At 48.7% G+C, this 15,931-nt stretch overlaps 1 protein-coding gene across 2 annotated transcripts in view; it reads left to right on the forward strand.

Annotated features, from left to right (window-relative positions):
• MROH1 (maestro heat like repeat family member 1) overlaps positions 1–15,931 on the forward strand; it is a 65,281-nt gene that overhangs the window by 39,392 nt on the left and 9,958 nt on the right. For both annotated transcript variants that reach the window (XM_032971154.2, XM_032971155.2), the window contains 12 exons: positions 518–613; positions 1,471–1,575; positions 2,014–2,149; positions 3,257–3,369; positions 5,021–5,173; positions 6,916–7,070; positions 8,629–8,794; positions 9,365–9,558; positions 11,104–11,241; positions 11,868–11,982; positions 13,656–13,802; positions 14,653–14,841. In XM_032971154.2, the coding sequence (XP_032827045.1) occupies positions 518–613; positions 1,471–1,575; positions 2,014–2,149; positions 3,257–3,369; positions 5,021–5,173; positions 6,916–7,070; positions 8,629–8,794; positions 9,365–9,558; positions 11,104–11,241; positions 11,868–11,982; positions 13,656–13,802; positions 14,653–14,841 (1,707 nt within the window). The remainder of the gene's footprint in view (positions 1–517; positions 614–1,470; positions 1,576–2,013; positions 2,150–3,256; positions 3,370–5,020; positions 5,174–6,915; positions 7,071–8,628; positions 8,795–9,364; positions 9,559–11,103; positions 11,242–11,867; positions 11,983–13,655; positions 13,803–14,652; positions 14,842–15,931) is intronic.

Raw genomic sequence — 15,931 nt, forward strand, 5'->3', positions numbered from 1 at the left:
TAGATGGTACTAGCCAGACATCTTGGAATAAGTGGCAGTACCCACACTTTATTCCATCGCACACGACTGCCAATCCTGGTGTACACCTTTATAATGCGTGTTGGATTGAGGCTAGGGGCATTTAAGAAACCTGCACCCTTTTAAATGCTGCGCCTTGAGATGGAATCGAACTGACCACCTCTGGAATGCAAGTCCTGTGTGTTAACCATTGCAACACTGTGGAAGCATTCCCACACCGTCCAATTAGCACGGTTGGCTACATACGGTGCGAAAGAAGTTCGACATACAGTACAAACATACATCCAAATTGTATGAACAGTTTTAAAAATTTACATTTAACCACTCGGTTCGTGTCGGGCTTATTTCGTGAATATGAAAGCCAGATCCGGTCAAATCCCCTCCGGACTCGGTGAGAGTTCTGCCCCCCACCTTGAGTCAGTGGGGTTCCACAGGGACAGCACGTGGTGACTCGTGTGCTCCTGTCCCCGCATGCCCGTGCGGTCGCTCGCGCCGTCAGGCTCTCATGAAGGACACAGTTTCGGCGCTGCACGAGCTGCTCGTCGAGATCCTCCGCCGGGACCTCACCCCCGGTGGCCTGCAGACAGTCTTCAAGGTACGCAGTCGACGGGGCTCCGCTCATTACAGCCGCGAGCGGGGGGGGGGGGGGGGGCTGTGGGATATGGGTGCTCGTTAATTATCAGCCCTTCGCTGGTGTGCAGGGGGGCAGCTTTGTGTAAGCTCGAGATGGGACTGTGTGAGCCCCCCCACTCCCCCGCGCACTCGATGGTGGCAGACGGAACCAATAAGGGTCTTATTAGAGTGCAGCGTGCGCTGGTAACGAGACCGAAGCGTTGCGTTAGATGACGCCTGTGTCACACGTGGCAGATGTGTTCGGTGTACGCCTGGCGTCCTGCCTTTCCGTTGTGAGGATTATTCGCAATAACGTTACATGAGCACGGCTCGAGAGGTGATCATGAAGACCTTTGTAACGTGTCTGGGTTTTGCTGGGATTCACGCTGGCCCAAGTCTTGGTCACCTGCCAGGGCACTGTGCTTGTGATGAACACACAACAGCAACTGGTCATGATGCCAGGCGTTTCGCAGTATCTCTCCCAAGTCAAAAGTGTCTGCCTGCTTACATGAGTAATTGGATTGGCTGTTAAATTTTCGTCGGCCGTCCATATCAGGGGCGAGTATAACAGAATCGAAACACGAAAAATAAAAGTTAGTAATTTGATGCGAAAATGTTTGAACGGTTTATTGTACTGTTTATTGCATTTATCTCAAACGATTTGGAAAAAACGGATTGTGGGGGGGGGAAGGAAATCACTTTTTACTACTAACCTCAGCCACCATGACAAACAAACCCGATTGCTGAGCAAAATTGCGAAGCGGTCGTGGTGAAACTGCTTGTGCGCTCGGTTCCCTGGCTCTTTACCGTGTGCGCCGTGCGTCTCTACCGTGCGAGTAGCAGGTCGATGGCTGGATCGAGTCGGTCCGCGACCACGAGCGGGAGCGAGCGCTTTTCACCGTACACGCCCTGCTGCGCTGCTACTACAGCGGCGTCCGCGTCACGGTGAGCGCCGGTGGCGTACGCCGACCATCTTCCAAAAACCGGGCGCACGGCAATTGTGCCATCGGAGTCAATCCTAAACCCTCGTTCAAGTCCTTCCCCTTGTTCGCCCCGCGTCATGTTTTGTTGTGCGGCGGTTGCGCACACTCACTGCGCCTTGAACCCGGCGGCGACCTGAGTTTCTATTAACCATCACAGCTGACGTCGGTTATGAGTGATATCCGATCCGGTCCTCATCCCGACCCTCCCCTACCCAACCTGCACTGACCCACGTGATGAATTACGGTTAAACGAGCCCTTTGACCAATGTGGCGAGGCCTTCATCCGGGCAGCGCGGCTCGACACGCACGTCCTGAAATGCCGTGATGAATAGGGAACGCATCGGTATGCCTCCGTCTGGGCCACCTTTACACGGTTCGTGCGGAATGTGTGCCCGCACAGAGCATGGTGTCGCTGAGCAACCTGGGCACGATGATGGGGCGGCTGGTGCCACGCTGCACTGACCCCGTGCTGTCGGTGCGCCGCTGCGCTATTCAGGCCTTGTACGCCGTCCTGCGGATCCATCTTAAGTACGAAGGTAAGCGCCTCGCCCCGTCGCGACTGCCGCGGGCGTGAGCGTAAGTTTTATTTCTCTTCATTGCATTCACGTAGTGGATATGTGCGGCAGCGTGATGGCTGTCCGAATGTGGGAAGTTATAATCGCAGCCCCCAGGGTGTATACTTACCACTGCAAGAGCGTCAACACGCGTTGTTTAATGATTATCTTAGTGAGAATCTAGCACTGCCACCCGTGATGTTTATGATTTTTTTTTTTACACTTCCTAATCATTCCAGTTGTCTGCATTTGAGTGCTTTTTTTAACATGCGAAATTGATATTAATTGTTATCCAATGAATTGTCAGGACAAAAGACGCGCAATTATAGCTCCAGAAGGAAAAATACGTGTACACTTGCTTCCGCTTTTCTCAGCGTCGAGGTTCACCAAATGACTCACTTTTTATCGCGTAGTGAATGTTTTTTACGCATTTGGTTTCTCATTAAACCTGTGCATATACGGCACCGTGAGGAGCTATGAGCAGGAGCCGTTGGGATACGGGTGGAGCACTGCACGGAACGTGCAGTCTTAACGATGGAATTTGTTAGCTGTAACGACTGTGAATGTTGTTATGAGGCAATTAAAAAAAAAAACTCCCCTTGATTTTAGCATCCATAAATAAGCGACCGATTAAAATCTTATTTTTTTTTTACGTAAACTTATATTTCCCAACTCTCAGATGTTTTGTCTCCACACTTTTGGTGAACTTGTTGTTCGTTGTGGTCTGGCGAGTGGATGTGCTCACAGCTCAGAGGGCAGAGCATTCAGCTGGCACTGCTGAGATCATACACCCAAAAACCCCACCAACTTATGTTTGGTTTTGACTTCCCTTTGGCTCAACTCCAGCTCTTAGAATACTATATATTGATTTAATTGTCAATTTGATCAGTGGAACCAGAGGTCACTTGACAAGACCTCAGATGCAGCTCTGTGATGTTCGCTTCCATGTATTTGTGGATGGTGAACTTCTTTTGCACCGTACATAGCCAACCGTGCTAATCGGGGGTGCGATTAGCGCAGTTGGCCCTCGCACAAGAGTCCCCTCCACCACTCCTACCATGTGGAAACCCGTGTGGCTGTGTGTGCCAGGATTTTCCCCTGACTACAAGGACGATATGGTGGAAGGGATCCTCACTCTGAACCAAAGACTGGAGCAGTTGAACCAGCAAGCACTCCAGCAGGCCGGCTCCGACATCGCCAAGGTAAGCCCGTGACAGTACTCTGCTTGATGTGGTGTAAGGATTGTCAGTCTTGCTAATGTTTTTCAGAGCGTGCAAAGTAACATTTTCCACCAGCCGCGACATCTCACCAAAAGTATAAAAAATGTTGATTAGCTTTGGCGGTGCTTTGGGATTCATCTCGCTACCACGACCCTGTCCTCAGCTTTCTGTTAACCACACTGTGTGGATGATGAATGGCATGCATTGCCAACTCTCTCTTTGCCTTATCCAATCATACACTGTTGTGCACACACTGCTGTTCGCTCAATGTCTGTTGCTTTGGAGTCGCATATGGCAATGAGGTGGTGGTTGCTGAGGTCGTTACTTGATTAAAAACTAAATTCCATCTAGGTTAGGTTCATGCCATCTCGACAAAAATAGTGTTTTGGAATTGGAATTTTTTGTTGTTGCATATTTTCGTAATATATTTTTTTATTGTACAATGTTTTATTCTTGAGTTAACATTTTAGTTATGAAAAAAAGCATGTCTTTGGTTTCACCCATTCCTCTCTGGAGTATGGTTTTGCACGTTCGTGATGAACATTGGTACTATTGAATGATCCATTAGCGTTTAGAAAAGGGTGATTGTGTACGATTTACCGTTGTTTTATTTTAAGCATTGTGGAAAGGTTTTGTGTGGAGATCTCTGACCTTTCCTTCACAACCAACATTATAATGCAAGTGTCATTGCAGCCAAATTGAATACAAATGTATCATGACCCCGTCTGGTAAAAACATTGCTTGTCGTATACCAGAAAGTTCAAGCATCTCGCTCAGCAATTTATTATTCAGAAATGTCAGTAGGGGGGGATCCAGCACAGTCTAATGTTTCCGAATAATTGGAAGAGCTTACAAAGCTGGCGTACACTGCCATGGTGTAACGATTAGCGCACTGCACTTGCAATCTAGATGATGTCGCAGGTTCGTTTCCATCTCCTAGCGCGTCAGATTAAGCAATGGGAAATTGTGGTAAATTCTCTATCTCTGGGCGCCACGGTGGCTGGGAGATGTTAACTACCTACGCCTGGTATACAGGAGGTCGCGGGTATGACCCCGACCATGATGCCTGCTGTATATTTGGAGTCTACATGCTCTGGTGATCGTGTGGATTTTTCTCCGGGTCCTCTCGTTTTTCCCTCCACATTTAGAAATGTTCGTTTAGAGTTTTTGGCGGCTATAAATTTCCACGTGATAAGCTGCTTTGGTGGGCTATCAATTGTGGTCAGGTCGCTTCTGAAACAGAGATATATAGTTTAGTGAGTCTTACCTGATGAAATAAAAATAGTTTTTAGTGTGCTGTCCACCCAGTAGAATATATGGGTACACAAGAGTAAATTTCTCGGCAGGCTGCATGTGGTGGGGTAAAGTGTGGGGTACTCGCACCTCTTCCGAGATGTCTGGCCAGTGAAAGGATAGGCCAAAATACCCTATGGAAAGGGCTCTCTAGAGCTCTTTTTCATTGAGGCTCTCCACCAGCATGGACATGTACCGGCAATTGCATATCCACACCTTCACCGCTTTGTGCCATCATGAAAAACATAATATTGCTGAATCCCTGCCACTTATCGAGCGAGTGGTGCTTGTGCGCCTTGCCTTCCCCCCACCCCCCCCCCCCCCCCCCCCCCCTGTGCAGGTGCTGGGCAAGCGCATGCCGCAGGACCAGCTGGTGCCGCTGCTCACGACGCTGCTCAGCAGCCTGGGTGACCACCAGGTCAGCTCGGCCACGGGGGCCAGCGTCGTGCTCAACGGCCTCATCCGCACGCGAGGGGCGGTCCTGGTCGATCAGGTGGGTTCGGCGCGGTCCCTCGCCCGGGCCGCGCGCCGTGTGTTCCCGCGTTTAATTCTCCGCTTGTGGCATGCGCGCGCGCGCGTGCGCGCCGCTGTGGTGCCTCTGCCTGGTCAGTACCTGGAGCCTATGGGGCCAGGTGTCTGGACCTTCATGGGTGTGGCGGCTGTTCTGGATGAGCCGACCGAATCCTCGCAACAACCCTGTTTTGCCATTCCCCTCTCCCGTGCCATGTGAGTTGTGGAGGTCGTTAGACGATACTTCACCACGCGGGTCGGTGGAGGTGTGGTGCTGTCGGAGTGTCGAAGTACAGCACGACAACAATGGATTGTGCTGCACTACCTTCTATTGCCCATCTCATAGCCCCATTGCCTGTAACACCTATCATGCCATGGTGGTTGCCCATCCAGGCACTGTCCAGGCTCATCTCTGCTTAACATAATAGCGACAATTTCTATAGCACTCTAACATGGCGAGTAATTACAGGGGGTGCTGATAAGCCCTTAATACATGTTGGGATTGAGCAGGATGACTTTAGATATAATTTGCCACTGATGTTAGCTGTGGCCGGGAATTGAACTCAGGTCACTGGGTTCATTGTGCAGTGTGCCACCGCTCTCCTCCTTCAAATGATACAGTGTGCATTTATAATGGATGATGTATTGCTCCTCAGCTCTTGCACAATCAGATTATCTTACCAGCAGTCATGCATGAAGCACCCTATCACTTCTCTGGAGTGTTTATAGGTTTGCTAGATTTTTGTTATGGAAAGTTATTATTTTTAATTGGATGAAATTAATTTTTCGCCAAATTATGCGGATGCTTACCACCAATGGTGATAATGAAATGTCAGAATTTGATGGCTTGCGAGTGGTGACATATTGGAATATTTGGCTACTTTTGTGGCTGTTTGCGTTTTTCAATGCAATAAAAGCAATCACAGTTTAACTTTTTGAGGCAGTTAATGCTTTAAAGTGAAATCAAAGAATAGACATGGAGAGGCTTCTTCTTTCTCGGGATTAAAATCCATCACTATCCACGCCACTCAAAACACTTTCTTTTATATATTTTAACGTCACGTTTTTAAGCGTGTGTGAGGGCATCCGAATGCAATGTGGGGCCCTGTGTATATTGAGAAATTATCATTTTTACCTTATGCAGTTTTTTTTTTTACTCTCCCAATTCAATTTTTGCTTTGGCTTTTATTTCCTGAAACGTGGTGAGCGCGGTTATGTTTGTGGCTGTGCTTGAGCTATCATTTGTGGCCAGGTCACTTTAAAAAAAAATGAGTTAATACTTCAGTGGGCTTTGCCTGGTAGGATGGGGATTGTTTAGTTTTATTTGTATGTGTTTGGGTGATTTATTTACCTTTCTTGTACTTTGTACACATACCGTTGTTTGTTGTATTGTTTGTTGTTGTAACGTTCTTACCCTCCCCTACTGGACATCTGTGAAAAGTACCTTTGTAGTTCATCCGATTCATCCTGTATAAATACATATTCTGTTTCTGATATATTAATGACTTTGAGGATACGTTTGTGGCTGCGTTTGTGGCCGTGTTTGTCGGTGTGCACGAGCCCGCATTTGTGGCTGTCGTGTTTTGTGGCCGTCGCGTTTGTGGCCACCCGTGTTTGTGGCCACCGTGTTTGAGCCTGCGGTCGAGGTCATGATGGCGGTTGTTTACGCGACTGCGTTTGTGCGTGGCGCGTGGCGCGTGGCGCGCGCGTGCGCACTGGGCGCAGGTTGGCAGCATACTGGCGACGCTGCACCTCCACCTGCAGCAGGTGTCAGCCGAGCCCGTGCGCCACGGGGCCCTGCAGGCCGCACAACTGCTGGCGCAGCACCACCTGCAAGCTGCGATCGCCGTCCTGCTCACCTACCCCCTGCCCTATGACGAGTGCGTTGCATGACACACGCACACACACGTCAAGCGACACACACACACACGCCAATTGTGACCTGTCAATTGCCACGCACGTCGAGTGACGTGCCCAAGTGATACACGTGTCAGGCGACGCGCGCGTCACGTGACGAAACACTCTGCGTGTGTAGAGCTGGGTCCGCACCTGAGCGTGTAGTTGCATGTGGTTCGTATGTCACAGATGGCAAGTGACACACGCACGTTAGATGCCTCGCACGCACACGTCAAGTGTCACATGCCGCGCACACATGTCAAATAACACACACCAGCATTACGTGACATACACACCTTGCATGCCACACACACAAACACGGCAAGTTCTGATGTCACTCGAAGCGCAATGTGTTACCCCTTCTCCGCCACGTTGCATGCCACTCGCACTCAGGCATCACACACAAGTCAAGTGATACATGCACATGCCACGTGTCACATTGCACACATCACACTGTACATACACATCACGTGACACGCACGCGCGCGCCACATGTCGCACACACGCCACATGCCACACACGCACGTCACGTGCCACGCGTACATGCATGCCTTGCTGTCACACCTGTTGCCCGCTCGTGCGCAGGGTTTTGGTTTGCATCGTCCCGTTCATCATCGAGCTTTTAATAGGGCAGCACAAGCAGCAGGAGGATTGGGAGATCTGGTTTCGTTCAAATCCCCCCTAAGCATCAAACGTGAGGATCCAGTGATCCAGGAAGTCGGGTGCCCTGAAAGTTCGCTTACAATAACCCTCTCAGCCATAACTACTGCAGTTATTATTAATTTTTCTTAACTTTTTCTTGCCCCGCTTCACAATGCTGCTTGGTATGGATTCATTAAGCTAGGAAGCATAGCTTTTGGAGCGAAGAAGTACAGAAGAGCAATGTAATTTGTTGCACTGCCTCCACCGCCCACTGTTTACCCCTACAACTAATGACGGCCTGTTTGTGCATGGTGATTGCCCGTCCAAGCACTGTGTATACTGAGCCCTGCTTAGCTTTCAAGGTTTGATAAGACCACGCACACTTCGGTGCCTTTGAACACAGTACAGTCACGAGAATAACTTTTTACGGTCACCCGAGCACAATAAACTGTCAACACAATTATCAACTAATTAAATATTTGTATTGCTCAGCCGCTGTTTTGTTTCACATGCATGTGTCAGGATGTGTTTATTCTGCGGGCGGCCGTGCATACAACTTGGCAAGTAACCGCTTGGGGTTGCAACCTGGTGAGGCAACAAATAAACCTAATCATATCATTGGAAAAGAACATTCCACAACACCAGAAGCGGGGACGACTGCATGTGAACGCTTTGTTCTGAATTGTTTGCTATTACGATTACGGAAGTATTACGATGCGTTTTGTCACAAAATTGAGACGTTTAATGGCCGGGAAGACTTCCGAGATTTCCTAGAACCAGTTAACCTTGAAAAGAGGGTGCTCCTGGGAAAGCCAGGGATGGTGGCAACCTTCAGTGGCTGCTTCTCTCTCTGTAATGCGTTGATCTGACGAGATTGTGCCCCGGTTGGCGGTCGCGCAGGCACGCCCAGGAGCTGTGGCGGTGCCTGGGATCGGATGCGGCGACCATTGCCAAGATCTTCTCCAACTTCATTGAAGCTCTGAGTCGGCAGCTGCCCTACCAGGAGAAGCCTGACCCTCGGAACAAGAAGCTGTCACTGCGATTCGCCACACTTCCGTCGCTAGCGGTGAGCGGGGAGCCAGTGGATGAGTGGGGGGTGGGGTGCCGCTCTTGCCTCTCAACTAGGGTTGCCACCTGTCCTGGTTTTCCCAGGATCGTCCTCTTTTTGAGGTAGCTGTGGAAATCTGTAAGTCTTGCCACCGGGACCTTAAACGTGCCAGTTTTTGTCGGCTGTGTAATGACCAACCGCTCAAAGCAATGCATTAACATGCAGTTCTCCCCTGTTTTGCTGTTGTGAGATCTTCTTCCTAATGATATATTTTATTTGTAGCTCAGATGTAGCAACCCTCGTCTGAACCTCACGACGACCCAGTGTCGGCTCTGTGCATTGTTAACCAAAAAAAATAACGTCTGTGACCACGTCAGTTTAACTCCTTTTAACGTTAATCCACTTATTGTGCATTTTTCGCAAAGAGACCTCCTGCTGTGCTCGATGGCCTTCTATTTGCAGCCAAAGTGGCACCCCGCCGGGCCTCGGAGCCGTCCCCGCCATCAGCCTAAGCCCTTTTGCCGTCTCTAGCCAACCGTGCCCGTTTGTGTGCGCGTGCGCGCGTTTGTGTCTGCGGTCGTGTCTCAGATAACGTGCGCGATAAAGGGCGTGCTCGCGATCCCCGAGTGCGCGGCCGTCATGGGCGGCGTCTACCCGCAGCTGTTCGCCACCCTCCTCGTGCGGCTGGGCTCCTCCGTTGGCCTGCAGCTGCCCAAGGAGCTCACGGCGAACCAGAAGTCCAACGGGCTGCCCAGAGTGGCCAAGCCCATGGACGCCTGCCAGTACGTGGGTAACCGGGGGTGGTCGATGGGGATATCAACGTGGCCTGGCGACAAAGAGAGAAAATACCAACTTCTCTTTTCAATCTCTAGAAAATAAACGGTCCATTTTGCAATGTAGATTTAACAAAAAAAAATATAGTGTAACTGGTATTGTCCAAAACATCCACATGCTGAAAATGTTTCTTTAAATTACTCAAATTGGGTCTACACACAGCAGTAACATGGCCCTCGACTGCAAAAACGTGGCAGGACCCTCCTGAAAAATAGCTTCTTGAGGCACAGTGACGCTTTCCCGGGTAATCACGCGTAAATATCTATAAGTAAAACAATAAATATGTCCACGTGTTGAACGTTGCGTTATGGCAATACCTGGTTGTTAGAGTTTTCCTGTGCGGCTTTGTTGTGGGCAACAGAAGACAGTGCAGGAAAATGCATTGTACTGGGCTGGATTATGCTCCCATGAGGTATGCTTCCCATCTTCACCAACTCGTACTTACCAGCGTGGTGAAGTATGGCCGAATAATACCCATGTCATGGGGAGGCCCTCATCAAGCAGAGGATTGACAAAATGGCTGTAAATGTACAATAAATCAATTTAATTGCACTATACCAGTAGATGCTGGGTTTACAGTTCACATTTTGGTTTTATAAGTTATTATTTATTTGTTTAAATTTTTTCACATAAATCATAATTAATATATATCACCCTCTGCCAGGCCCTTTCCACAAAGACATCGGCAATTATGTCTTTCCATTTATCTCTGTCCATGATATTACTTTTAGAACTTTGGCATGGATACCCTCCGTTGCATCAAATTGTTAAAATTGCTCATGTATTTAATTTGCTGGTTATGTATATACATCCTTGAAAATAAATGTATCCTCATGAACAGGATACAAATGGATGCAGAAATGAGCTGCCCGTGATAGATTAAATCCAATCAAATAGTTATAATCAGGACATTACTATGTAAACAAGGTGTAAATCACGGCACACAACTTCAGTAGCGGCTGTTGAGGAGAAATAATTCTATTTTACAAAACGGTTTAAAAGAATACAAACAGGGCAATTTATATTTGAATAGGTGAAGTAATTTTCCCTCCATGTTAATGGAGACCCAGTGACACGTATTATATTTTTTATACATTTTAACATTATGAGAAGGCAGGGTTTTTTAATTGATCTTTTCTTTCACATTTTAAAACCCTTTTAATGTTTTCCCTTTAAAAAAAAATACACGTTTTAATTTTTTCACCAATTTTATCCCAATCTTGCTTAGACCAAGTATCCATTTTGATCTCTCGCAGAGCAGTACACAAAACAATCACTGTCGGGAGCAGTCCACTGAAGTGGATACTGCAGTGCCCTGTCAGAGATCCCTTCAAGTGACCTCTGCTGCAAATAGTCAGGGGCATCCAATCAGCCACTGAGAGTAATGTTCGTCGTGATGTGCCATCATGCACAGCCGTCTACGAGACACCGCACGTGCCGCCACTGTTGCCAGGGCTGAAGCCGACATAGTACTTAACCCTGCCGCACTGCAGGTGCAGCATCGAAGCCCTGGAGCTGATGCTGAGCCGCGCTGGCAATGCCGACGTGGTGCAGGCAATGGAGAGCCAGCAGGAATGGGAGCTCATCATCGACGAGGAGAGGCACCACCAGGGGGTGGCTGCCCTGGCACGGTGAGTACCCCGGGGAGGTGGGTGGCTGGGTGAGTGGGTGGGTGGGCGACTGTATGAGTAGGTTGGCGGGCAGGTGGATGGCTAGGTGGCTGGTTGGTTGGACGGCTCGCTGAGTGGGTGGCTGGGTGAGTAGTTGGATGACTGAGTAATTTGGTGGCTGGATGGCTTAGTGGCTTGGTGGGTGGTTGGGTGACTAGTTTGGTGGCTATGGGAGGAGGTGGGTGATTCGGTGGCTGGGTGAGTGCCACACTAGACTGTGAGGCATATAACTGTGAAGCAGAGGACAGCAGTGCTGGTCATTAGGAGAACTGGAGCTGTCTGTCGTTTCCACATTCTAGAGAGCGTATTATGCAGCAGATGGGCAGCTTTCAATGACATGCATGGGCCTTCCGTGACAATACCAGCTGTCTTAACAATTCAAGCTGGACACTTAATACTACAGTTGCCAGCAGCTGTGTATTAGTGAATTATATTTAGTGGTCTTTATCATATTGTCTTTGTGTGTGTGTGTATATATATGTGATGCTAAATTAGTGCTCGCTAACAGCATTCTCCCCAGCAGTCTGATAAGGGCTTGCGCGCTGGACCGTTTTGGAGCGTGCGCGCGTGTTTGCGTGCGTGATCAGTGCAATGGCCACGTACGCGGGGCCTCGCCTCACACTCATCACCGAGAGCCTGGCGCCCGTCCTCTCCAGCGTCTACGACCGACAGCGGATCACGGTGGTGGCCTTCTTCGCAGAGGTGCCGTCACCGCCAGTCTCCATCAAGCCACGGCGGGCTCGCCAAGCCAACAGAGGCTCCTTATTAACTGCAGCCGGTCGCAGCAGCATGACCCCGCCAGAGAGACAGCTCCTGTCATTGTCTGTAGTCTTGACCCAAATAGCTTCATTTCAAAGGTGAAGGTGCAGCCCTGCATATGTCCTGCTCATGTCACTGTTGGTGGAAGGGCTTCTAGAGCAGTGCTGTTTCTCAACCTTTATCATTCCACGGCACACTTTTTGAGCTTGCTCGATCTTGACGATACACGCCGCTTGTAAGTGGCTGTTTACCCAACTGTGCACGAGCGACCGAGGGAGTTCAGAGGGCTGGGGAGGGGGAGCTTGACTGGCCACTGACCGACATGTCGAGTTCGTCTCTTCCTGGCGTGTGAACAGCAAGGTTCTTACTTTCCTACACTTTGGAAAATTCCGCAGTGCACCTGGGACTTCTCTGTGAGGCACTCCTCTCTAGAGGGTATGTTAGGGTCTTCCACGCTGGCCAAACCTCTCTCAAGAGATGGAAGTTACCACACTTTACCCCACCAGATGGGGCCTGCAGATCGGATCGAATAACTTCTATATATAGAAACAAATGTATGAAATTTACTCGGAGGTGGCTGAATGGGTCTGAGGTTGGAGCACAGAGCCAGCAATGCCAAGACCCTGAATTTGAATCTGGACAGCTGCCCATGAATAAACTGGATTCTTAAGTGAAGTGAGTTAATATTCTCAGCTGGGCCAGCAATGATTGCACAAAAATAACATGATTCAATTTGTTGGTTTTTTCTTCTTAATTTAGTTAAATTACAGCTTTCAGATGTAACAATTTTGGCTTGCTTGAAATGTTATGACCAATTTTTTCAGGCCATAAAAAATTAGAGGCCTGCTAAGGTGACTTCCGAAGATGTTTTGCGACTACATTTTCTAGCCCTGTTTTCTCACGCAGGATGGTGCACTGCTAGCTGCATGGCTCCAAATAGATTTAGTTTTGCCTTCTGACTCAATGCCTGTAACATAATTGAAATGTATTTGTGAATAACCAAAAAGAAAATAATATATATCAAAAATCTCCTTCATTTTTGGATGCCCATCATATTACCAACACTGCACAGCTCAACACATGGCTCTCTGTTTTGGGTTAGGCTACGTGGTAGTTTGATGCAAAAATGTATTGACATTCACCCTCCACCACCCGACAAGATTGTCACTTTTACAGATATAGTATTTACACGCATATTCTGAGCTGTAAAGCTTCGCACTGGTGGCTTAAGACTTTTCACGACCGAATTCGCCATCGGCACGTAATGACGATTCACAGAAAATGCCTTGAGCTTCGTGACAATCTTGTCGGCGGGCCGTGGAGGGTAAACGACAATGATTTTGGCATTAAACTACCATGTTGATCGTACCCAAAACACAGATATAGATCACTGTGTGTGCTATGGATATCTACGTTTTAAGTTACTTGGGATGTCTTTTGGTTTGTTTTGGCACATTCACGATGGCTAAGTTTTTTTTAGGAAGCAGTGTTTGTATTGATGTTTAACTTCTTTCGCACTGTACGTAGCCAACCGTAATCATCGATGGAAGCCCGCTGCAATTCTCAGTGCAATTAAAAAATCCAAAGACAATTCGACTTCTCCATTGCTGTTCCAGCTGCTGAACCACCAGGCGGTGTCCGATCTGCTGCTGGTGGACGTGTTGATGAACAACCTGCTGGGACGACTGGTGGACAACTCGCATGTAGTGCGCATGCTGTGCATCCGTGGCCTCGGCAACATTGCGACGGGCGCTGCGCACAAGGTACGTGGGCCACCAGGCGGGGGCCACGGGCACAGGGAACCTTCGGCAAAGACAAAGATCCCTGCAAAGCCTGTAAAAGGCTCTTGGGGAAAGTTGTTCGCGAGCACGTATTGAGGCTGGAATTGCGTGCAAAGGAGGTGGTTTGGCCACCACCATGTTTGGCCGCCTCCATCTCCACCAGTGCTGATGTTTTACTCATGGCACGGGGGGTACTCGTTTTAGGAATAAATCAGCCTAGTGGAGATCCAGGACCGGTTCAGATATCACTCGTCACTGATGTCAGCTGTGGCTGGCATTCGAACAGTGTGTTCATTATAGAGCATTATGCCAGCACCTGTTAAAGGGAAACCGTTCCGGTTTGCAAAATGGTTGAGTTATTCAACTTATTTAAATAATGTGGCAGTGCAATGTTTTTGTTCGAGTAAGTCAATTATCTAGGGGGATGCTGCCGTGGTATCATTATTAACACGCTGGAATTGGAATCCAGAGACCACCGGTTCAATTCCACCTCCCGGCTTTGCAGTTGAGACAAATGGAGCAATGTTCTTAAACAACTGCCCTCCCCGCCTCTGTTCACCCAGCGGCATAAATGGGTTCGGCACAGTTTGTCGATTGGCAGCTTGCATGTGGTGGGGTAAGTACTGTTACCTCTTCCAACACATCAGGTTGGTGTGGAAGAATGTGCCAAAATAAGCTCTCGACAGGGAGATCCTTCTGCCAGCGGTGGGGATGAGCAAGCAATTGCAGGGATGCATTTTTTTAATTCTTATACTTAAAAAGAAAATGGAAACCCCGACATAATGGCTTCACTCCTCACACGCGCGACACTATGGGGGTCCATGCACGTCAGGTTCACAGGTACTCGACGACAGTGCTGTCGGCGCTGATCGCCGGGATGGACGATAAGGAAGACCCGGATGACCTCATCACCCTGGAGGCCATGTCCGGCCTGTCCAAGGTTCTGGCGCGCGTCGATGAGAGCAACGTGCGTGGAATCCTCATCAACATCGCTCTGCGCATCCGTCCCTTCTTCGAAAAGGTCAGGGGTTAATCGTGTTAATTAGGGCGGCTACGGATTAGGGGTTTTTGTGTTTTGTTTATAATGAACGTTCTGGTTTTTGACATCCCCTACGGGCGTGGGGTGGGAAGTGATAGGGATATTGTGTGCGGCATTGCGCAGCGAAGGCGTGACTCGTGCACGCTTTTTGGTTACTCCTTCGGTTTTTAAAGAGCATTCAAAAACAATGCAAGGGAGTAACAAGATTAAAACATTGATCAAGTTGGTTTGATTTATTGGCCAATTGATTGCTTTGTTTTCTGACGAAATGGCTGGTAGCCGGCTGTCGCTGCTTGTTTGTTCTTGCGTCTTGCCTCTTCGTGTGACCTCTCCGCTTGCTGAAATCGCTCGAATGATTAAAACAATTGGAGTGAAATCACAGCGTTAAATGTCAATAGAGCCAATTAAGTCCTCGGCGAGATTGGAATTTAAAAAAGGAAAATTAGCTCTGGCATCTGGGCATTAGGCAGCTGCTAAAGCAATGTGCGTAATTGTGTTCAATGTGTGCCACGCAAAACATGCCTGCAAATGCACTCAGGGTGAGATAGGATATAATAGTGAGAAGCACTCTAGGAGTCTGTGTGTGTGTATCTGAAGCCATTTCAAGACTGCTACAACAAGTGTTGGCTTAGATTAATAGTGGATAAAAAAAAAACATTACAGGTGCATTGATGCTATGTGGAATCTGTGGGGTGTGTTGAGTGTTTGATGTGCGGAGTGTGGGGCGCAGGGCATGTGGTGTGCTGTGTGCGATGTCATTGATGTGTGTGCTGCGAGAGTATTGTGTTTGACGTGTGACATGATGCGTGTACTGTGTGATGTTGGATCCATGCAGCTTCTGTTTGTGTGTGTAATTCCTGCTGCGCGGTGTGTAATACGTGGTGTGCGAGATGTGTTGTGTTTGACGTGGCACGCTGTGCGTGATGCTTGGCTTGTTGTGCAGTGTGCGCTGTATGATGTTGCATAGTTTCGTAACGCGGTGTGCAACGTGTGATGTGCTACATGTAAATGTGCCGTGCGTAACGTGCTGCGTGTCAAGTCAGTTTTATTTGTTTAGCCCGGTGAGAACTCA

This window comes from Petromyzon marinus, chromosome 45 (genome assembly GCF_048934315.1).
Source record: "Petromyzon marinus isolate PM22_M1 ecotype Great Lakes invasive population chromosome 45, UKy_Petmar_22M1.pri1.0, whole genome shotgun sequence".
Classification (NCBI taxonomy): domain Eukaryota; kingdom Metazoa; phylum Chordata; class Hyperoartia; order Petromyzontiformes; family Petromyzontidae; genus Petromyzon; species Petromyzon marinus.